This window comes from Zingiber officinale, chromosome 3B, assembly GCF_018446385.1.
Source record: "Zingiber officinale cultivar Zhangliang chromosome 3B, Zo_v1.1, whole genome shotgun sequence".
In the NCBI taxonomy this organism is placed as follows: Eukaryota; Viridiplantae; Streptophyta; class Magnoliopsida; order Zingiberales; family Zingiberaceae; genus Zingiber; species Zingiber officinale.
Genome location: NC_055991.1, coordinates 92,102,966 through 92,112,279, shown reverse-complemented (window position 1 = coordinate 92,112,279; position 9,314 = coordinate 92,102,966). Strand labels below are relative to the sequence as shown.

Genomic DNA, 9,314 nt, shown 5'->3' with positions numbered 1-9,314 from the left:
TTTCTCTCTCATCATACTTTCTCTCTTCTCAATCTCTCTCATCATATTCACTTTCTTATTTTTTTTTTCTCATCACACTTTTTCTCTTATCATGCTTTCTCTCTCATCATACTTTATCTCTCCTCAATCTCTCCCATCACACTTTCTCTCCTCATTTTTTCTTATTATATTTTCTCTCTCATCATCCTCTCTCATCATATTTTTTCTCTCATCATATTTTCTCTCTTATCTTCTATCATCATGCTCTCTCCCATCACACTATGTTTCCTCATTTTCTCTCATCATACTTTCTCTCTCTTCATTCTTTCTTATCACATTTTCTCTCTCATCATATTTTTTTTTCATCATTATCTCTCATCATATTTGTTTCTCTCACATTCAACTTTCTCTCACATCTAATTTTTTTCTTTTATTTTCCTTTAAGGATAAAAAAGAAAATTTTAATTTATTCCGATAGAAAATATTCAATTAATCAAATATTATTTTTAAGAGTGATATTCATTCTCATTCTCATTCTCATTCCTAGAAAAAAAACCAAACACCTTCTCACTTAATACAGATAATAAAATTTAATGTCCTGTGCACACTAGAGGGCATGAGAATCGTTCAACAAACCCATGCTCAAGTCATTAGGGTACAGTGGAAGCAACAGCAAGATAGAAAAATATGAGAATGATAGAGCCGGAGATCCCCCAAGATGATGGGCATACCTAGTTATTTTATAGGTGTGAGAAGACAGAGAAACTTATGAAGATCATGACCATGATGTCAAGGGAAATAGTCGCGTTGTTTTCTCCGTTGATTTCGGTGTAGTGGCTCTTTTGTTGCAGTGACTTCAACCGCTTCGGCCGTTACTAGCTTGCAGAAATTATCATGGAAGATTGTTACTAATTAAACAGGGAGATCGAGCTTGATGTAAAGGTTTGGAGACAGCTTTGTGAGTGGAGCGCTCATGAAATCAAGATGGAACTTTCTGCAGATCTGGATCGAGTAGGGCTACATAAGCCTGACTTGTAGTATCGTAACCACGGGTTCGGCTTCACTACAACTGACTTGTTAGTAAACCATGTTTAGTAATTATTGAATCATGTCTCCCTTCATAGAATTCAATTAGATTTTTCATAACTCCCTTGCGCTTTTGAATGATTTTCATAACTATTAGTTGTTCCGAAGAGACTCATATTGCAAAGTTACCAGGGCTTTAACATTAATTAACTTGCCCTCTCTTTATCACTTTGCTGCTCCACTTATCGAAGTCAATCGTATCTCCAAAATCATCTATGGTAAATTTGCACAAAGTCTTCCATACAAGATTTCCAACAATTTAAAAGAACCTTACCGCATCAAAATAATTAAGGAGGTCATGTTGTGCTAAGTCCTCCTTCCATCACCGTACTTTGGAGAGTAGTCTTGCTCTAAATCTCATTTTCTTATTTTAATTAACTTTAAGATGGATACTAAATATGGAATATAAAACCATGGAGTAGTTATGGTGTATCATTCATTCTCTTAACAGAGTTCTGTTAATTCATCATTTTTATAATGAAGTCAACGCTAAGAGGTCGTCTTCTTGGACATCTCATTGTATTTGTACAGATCCTTTGTCCTGAAGTTTTAGAATCATTCGGAGCCGCCACCGTCAGAATTTTGCCGATAATCCCAGGTACCACGAACTATATTCTATTCAAAGCTTTTCTCTATTCTGTTCTCAAAGGAAAGCAGAGGATTCAATTTCACTTGATTCCTCTATTTTTGTTTGTCTTCTGTTGGGTGAAAATAAGAAAAAAGTGATGAGAAACAAGCAAAACCTGATGAATAAAATTGGATGACTAAAGATAATGAGTTTTCCCCCCCTTTTCCCTGCTTCTCAATCAAGGCACGTTTATGGCGTCGCCATGGGGACCGATAGGGGATGCTGCTAGCGTTGCGCAGCTACTGGGACTCGATGCCGTGAGCCTCATCTCCCTGATTGTGACAGCCGCCGCCAAGGCACGAATGCACAAAACCAAGTGCAAGGCCTTCTCGGATTATGCGCAGATGGTTTGCGCCCTCATAGAGCCGCTCAATCTGTCGGAGTTCAATGCAACCCCCGTGACGAGGGCGCCATTGCAACGGCTGGAGGATGCACTAAAGAAGTCGTACCTCCTCGTCAGGAGTTGCCAAGACCGCAGCTTTCCTTATCTTTTTATAATGGGGTGGAAGATTGAGCGTCAGTTCAGGACTGCAGAGTTGGAGATCGATCGCTACCTGAAGCTTATTCCACTTGTCAATCTTGCAGAACTCCATAAACTGAGGAGGGTATGTATGTCTGCTTTGTCGTTTGTTATGTTGGAACTTTAGTTCGTTATTATGGAGAAAATAGGAGAACATAAATTAGTTCAAATATACATGCTCCCAAGTATAATACTAATTTTTTAAAATCTTTGGGCAAAATGTCATCCCATCCACTGGTCCTCTCTCTAAAATGACATAGTTGTCCTGAAAAATATAGTTGTCCTAAAATATTTGGAATTGGTGTGTTATAATAATTATAGTTTAGTAGTTGTTATAATACATATTTAATCTATTTAAAAATATTCAAGTTATATTAGTTACTGTTTCATAGCGCTATAATACGGATTTAACTTATTTATCTAATATTATATTTTAGTAGTTATGAAATCATAGTTTTACAATGTGAATTCAAACTCTTCATCTAAAATTTATGTAGATGTTATAACTCAAGCTTGTTCTGTTTAATAATATTTAAATGTGTAGTAATTATAATGCATTCGACTAGTTTAAAATTTAATATATATAACAAGGGATAATAATATCAAATAGTGTATCTAGGGATAACTGCGTCATTTTATGAGGATAATAGAGTGGAGAGCCTTTTGATATATATATCTTAAAAAAAATAGACGTGTATATGATGATTTGAAAATTAAGTGGGCTCTATGGATGTTTGCCCTAAATGTTATGATTACGTATGAAGACCACTTTTCTAGGTGCTATGGCTATCTTCTTCCCTTATATTATGGCTTTTAGGGATTGGATTAGTGATAATTCTATTAGGACATGTCTAAGTGTTCATTCTACCATAATTCAATTAATTTTCACTATACATAAATTTAATCTTAGTGATCACTAATAAAATCTATCATGTGATGTATGCCCCCTTTTATCACGAATGATACATGCTTTGTGGATTACTCATTCACTATTTTAACGATCTAATTCACAAATATAATTCACAAACATTTAAGTATGTTGATTCTCTTATGAGTTGATACTGGCTAGTAATCTTGTTTACGAACTAGTTGCACTTATCTTATGAGTTAATACTACCTTACCAAATCGAATGTTCATAAAGAAGCTTGATGTTCGATTTGGTAAAAATTTATTTATATTCATTTAATACACATGATATGGTAATATGTCGGGGATCCCTTCCCTGTTCAGACACTAACATTTCTTATGTTATAGAGCGGAGCGGAGTCTACACGTGGTCAATCCAGAAGTCACATCCCTAGCTAGCCTTCTCACGATTTTCGGGCAGGATCATATTGGCGATGTCTGTAAAAACGTAGCCTGTATCTGAGATGTAGAGATGGAGGACGTCAGACGACTCACAACGGTAACACTGACAAAGGAAAAAATTAGATATGTTGATACAAGCTTGACTAGCAAAAATGGTAGAGCAACAACAATAGTAGGCGCTGGTCGAGCGCCAGGTACATGAGTCCACTACAGCAGCAACGGGGCAACATGCCGAATATAGAGACTGAGCAAAGCATGTCTCTGTTCCGGGGCAAAATAAGACGTCGACTGGCACCTATCGGGATGCGCCTAATGTACCTATCCGCTTCCAACGGACACTGTTCCACACCCCCTCAGAGGAACAAGGCCGAGCGGATAAAGAACCAGGGTCATCCTCGGACGACATGCTTGTTTGGGACACGCCAAAAGGAAAAGCACCAAGAAACGATGATTCGCTCGAACGGATCAACCGACAGTTCTCTCAGGGGATTCTGGACGACCCCCTACCCCGACATTACACCCCTATTGACGATGAGGGAATTCAATGGAACGACTAATCCGGATGACCACCTGACCAAATTTGATAATGCGGTCACACTCCATCAATACACCGACAGAGTGAAGTGCCGGGTCTTCCTCACCACCCTTTCAGGATCAGCACAACGCTAGTTCAGGCAACTGCCGATCGGATCAATTCACAGCTTCAAAGACTTCTGAGTGACATTCTTGCACCACTTCGCTAGCAGTTACCGCTACTAGAAGATAAGTGTTAATCTATTCGCAATGAAGCAGGGGCCCAAGGAGGCACTGAGGGCCTACACCAAGCGGTTTAATCAAGTGGTCATGGATATTTCATCGGTCTCCTCGAAGATATCGGTAAGTGCCTTCTCCCAGGGGCTTACCGAAGGGAAATTCTTCCGCTCACTCATCCGGAGGTCGCCAAACGACTTTGACCACTTACTCAGGTGTGCCACTGAATACATAAATGTGAAGGAAGCTCAAACAGTGCGAAGGAAGGAAGAAGCACCTATTGAGCATACTGCTCCCTCGGAACAGCGGTCGGCCACCAATCATCAACCACCAAAAGGCCCCCGATCGAGAGTAGCATAGACATACTATGAGCCAAGAACACATGTCGTGCAACATGTAGCAGCAGGTCGACCCAAAGCTGTAAAAGGAAAGACTTGGGCGTCGTTGTTTTGCTTGTTCTATCAATCAGCGCCGTATAACACTTAGGACTACTGCGACTTGAGGATGATTTCCAGCCAATCGGCTCCTCCAAGATACCATCGTCGCTCACCGACTCCTGATCGACGACATCGACGCCGGTCAGAAGAGCGAAGAGAAGAAGAAAGATGGGCATGTGAACAACGCTAACATCAGCTTCAACAGAGAAATAACACAAGTCTCGCCCGAGTTTCTGCTGAACGGAACAGACCTTCGGCTCAGGAGGAGGAAAACCAAAGAAATGCCGCTCGGGGTGAAATCAGAATGATCGTCAGTGGACCAACCGACAGTGATTCTAACTGAGCAAGGAAGTCGCATGCCCGACGACTGGAGATACATGCTATAGGATGCAGCAAAGAGAAGGACGAGGAACCAGAGATCAGTTCCGACCCTCGAGATCTAGATAGAGTGAAGATCCCTCACAACGACGCATTGATCATCTGATCGGTAATAACTAACTATACTATTCACCAAATTTTTATTGATACAGGCAGCTCGGTGAATATAATCTTTAAAAAGGCGTTCGACCAACTACAAATCGACCGGAGCAAATTGTAGCAAATGATGACCCCGCTCTATAGGTTCATAGGCAATGAAGTATTGTCGATCGGCCAGGCTCGGCTAGCCATATCGCTCTGAGAGGAGCCTCTCAAGAGGACCAGGACTATAAATTTTATTATGGTGGATGCACCGACCGCCTACAATGTCATATTGGGCCGACCGACCCTAAATGAGTTTCAAGCAGTGGTGTCTACCTTCTGCCAAAAAATAAAGTTCTCGGTAGATAATGAGGTAGGCGAAGTTAAGGGAGACCAGTTGGTCGCTCGGCGGTGCTACGTCAAGATCGTCAAAATGGAGATGAGGGTTGTGCGAAAGATCCAACGTTTGGAAGTGAACATCATCATAGAGGAACCTTTGATCTATGATGAAAAGGAGGAGGTTCAGATTCATCCCAGCTGGTCGGAAGCCACTACATTTGTTGCCGCCAACTTGACAGAGGAGAAGAAGGCAGAGTTGGTCGCCGCCTTAGGTGAAACCATGATATGTTCGCCTGGTCGACACATGAGCTCCTAGGCATCTCACCAAGCATGGATCAACACGAGCTTCATGTCTAACCGGATGCTCAGCCAATGAAGCAAAGGAAGAGGGACTTCAGCTCGAAGCAAAATCAGATTATCCGAGCGGAGATAGAAAAGTTGCTGGAGGATGGTCACATTCGTGAGATATAATTTCTGAGTTGGTTGGCTAACGTCGTGCTGGTCTCCAAGCCAAGCAACAAGTGGCGAGTCTGCATTAACTTTCGCGATCTGAATAAGGCATGCACAAAGGATTTCTATCCCCTGCCCCGGATAGACCAAATGGTGGATTTCGTGGCAGATTGTGAGCTAATCTACATGTTCAATGCATACCAAGGTTACCACCAAGTGGCGCTCACCTGTGAAGATCAAGAGAAGGTTAGTTTCATTACGGCCAATGAGACTTACTGCTACAATATCATGTCGTTCAGACTAAAGAATGTCAGCGTCACTTATCAAAGATTGATGGACAAGGTGATCTGACGGTAGATCAGTCATAGCATGGAGGTATATGTCAATGACATCTTGATAAAATCTCTCTGAGTCGTTGACTTTTGTGCAAATATCGAAAAAACCTGCCAAACTCTGAGGGTATATGGAATCAAGCTGAATCTGAACAAGTACCTGTTTGGAGTAAGGAGTGGCCGCTTCTTGGGCTATATCATCACTGAACGAGAGATCGAGGCAAATCCAAATAAGGTGAAGGCTTTGCAAGACATGCCCCCGCCTCGAAACTTGAATGAGGCTTAACGACTGATCGGACGAATCACCCGACTATTAAGATTCATCTCCAAATCGTCTGATTGGAGTCACTCGTTCTTCAAGGTACTATGCCACGCGATGAAGTTCTAGTGGGACGCTTAGTGCGACAAGGCACTGAAGGAATTTAAGGAGTACCTTACCTTCCTACTTGTATTGGCAAAACCCAACGCTGGCGAACCACTTTGGATTTATTTGTCATCCATGGAGCATGCGGTTGGCTCGGCGTTGGTGCGGTAGAACGGCTCTGAGCAACAGCCAGTGTATTTTCTAAGTCATATGTTAAAAGATGTAGAATTTCGCTACACAATCTCGAAAAATTAGCGTACGCGCTAGTACTCGCCGCTCGAAGACTTCCTCCATATTTTCTCTCACATTCGATTGTGGTGATGACCAACAACGCATTGGGAAGAGTTCTCCTTAACCCAGAAGCGTCCAAATGGCTGCTCAAATGGACCACCGAGTTGAGTGAGTTTGACATATAATATCAACCACGGACAACGATCAAAGCCCATATCTTAGCTGATTTTGTCACCAAGGTCCAAAACACCGAGACGAACGCGACTTGGAAGATATATATAGATGGTTCATCCACTCGGCAAGGCAGCAGGATCGACATCCTCTTGATTTCGTCGTGGGAGGATAGGATGCAATTGTCCATGCGACTAAATTATCGGGCTACAAATAACGAAGCCGAATATGAGACCCTGATAGCTGGTTTGCAGGTAGCTTGGCATGTAGGAGCCACAAGAGTCCTCATCAACTTGGATTCTCAATTAGTAGCTTAACAGCTATTGGGCAACTTCGAGATAAGTAACGCCCGGCTCAGGCTATACGTCGAAGCTTTCGAGAAGTTAAAGGCAAGTTTTCAAGAAGTGGTTATAGAGAAGATCCTCCGATTAGACAACTAGGACGCTGATGAGCTAGCTAAGTTAGCCAGTTCGTTATCACCGATTGTCATTGATAAGCCGATCAAACAAGTCTCACTAGTGTCACACATCGATAGGACATATGGAATAACCTTCCCGAGTGACTGGAGAACGCCACTGATATAGTTCCTCCGATCGAGCGTCACACCAGCCGATCAGGAGGAAGCTCATTTGTTAAAAAGAGGGTTGGGTGGTTCACTTTGATTAGAGACTAGTTATATAAAAGAGTTTTCTTAAGGTCGTTGCTCAAGTGCGTCAGATCAGAGGACATTGAGTACATCTTGCAAAAGGTTCACTAAGGCTCATGTGGTAGTCATCCGGGTTGTAGATTATTGGCCTGAAAGATCCTGCTGGCGAGGTGCTTTGGGTCCACATTACAAGACGACACCGCTCGAACGGTGGCCACTTGCTTGTCATGCCAGAAGTATCATAACATCCTACACCAACCGACCGAGGAGATAAAGGCATCCATAGTGTCCTATCCATTTGACCAATGGGGCATGAATATCGTTGGACTGTTTCCCATGACGACCGATCAATGAAGATTTCTACTCATAACAGTAGATTATTTCCCGAAATAGGTAGAGGTCGAGCTACTAGCTAAGATAACCGAGCATATGGTTATCAAATTTATATGGCAAAATATCCTGTGTCAGTTTAGCATCCCTTATCGGCTTGTCTCAGACAGCGAAAGATAGTCCGTAGGATGGAGGCTCAAGGAGTGGTGTGAAGGCTATGATATTGTACAAGCTTTCACCTCAGTAGCTTATCCCAAGAGTAATGGTCAGGTGAAAGTCACCAATAGAGAAATCCTCATAGGGTTACAAACTCGACTCGACCACGCTGGAGGTAGCTAGGTCGATGAACTCCCCAACGTATTGTGTGTTTATCACACCACACCAAGAGAGGCGACCGACATAACCCAATTTCATCTGATATACGGGGGTGAAGCAGTAGTTCGAGTGGAAGTTGAAGTAGAGTCCGACCGTGTGCAGCTCTACGACGATGGAAACGCTGACCGGAGACTCATGGAGCTTGACCTGGTAGATGAAGTCCAGGATAAGGCCGCCGTCCGGATCATGACGTACAAGCAGCATATGAAGCATAACTACAACTAGAGGGTAATCCCGAGATTGTTCCAAGTCGGCGACCTGATATGAAAAAGAGTGAAGCCAATCTGCGACGTCACCAAATTAGAAGCCCCGTGGGGAGGACCCTACAAGATCATTCAGAAGCTCCGCTCGGGAGCTTACTATCTACAAGATGAAGACGGGAGAAAGCTTGAGCGACCCTAGAGCGCAAACCATCTCCAGCCCTATAGGGTCGGGTGAGAGATGTGTAATTAAATTCAGGTAAAATTGTATAAATGTATGTCCTGTAACTACAAGGGAACAATGAATAAAAATCTCAAGTGTTCCAGACTCTTGTGTCGTTTGACCATGTTAAAAGTCTAGCGGCAACTATAAACCCTTGATATGAAACTATTCAAGAAAAGTACAATAGTCAAGCGACGATTATAAACCATTGTCAACGAATTTAACAGTCAAACGACGACTATAAATCCTTGTCGATAAATTCAACAGTCGAGAGCCGACTATAAACCCTTGTAGATGAATTCAACAATCGAGCGGCGACTATAAACCTTTGAGTTTACAATACAACAGTCGAGCGACGACTATAAACCCCGGATCAACAGTCGAGCAACGACTTTAAATCCATCACTCGACAAGAACAAAAGTTTGGCGACGGTCGAGCGGCGACTATAAACTCAAGAATAAAGTTAGCGAAGAGTCGAGCGACG

The 9,314-nt window shown here is 42.4% G+C and overlaps 1 protein-coding gene across 1 annotated transcript in view; it reads left to right on the top strand.

Annotated features, from left to right (window-relative positions):
- The first annotated feature begins 1,606 nt into the window (after positions 1 to 1,606).
- The window catches only part of LOC121967091 (probable serine/threonine-protein kinase PBL11), a 32,089-nt gene continuing 24,381 nt past the window's right edge, over positions 1,607 to 9,314 (top strand). The window contains exons 1-2 of the mRNA XM_042517107.1: positions 1,607 to 1,663; positions 1,877 to 2,298. Coding sequence (XP_042373041.1) covers positions 1,885 to 2,298 — 414 coding nt within the window. The 5' untranslated portion in view covers positions 1,607 to 1,663; positions 1,877 to 1,884. The remainder of the gene's footprint in view (positions 1,664 to 1,876; positions 2,299 to 9,314) is intronic.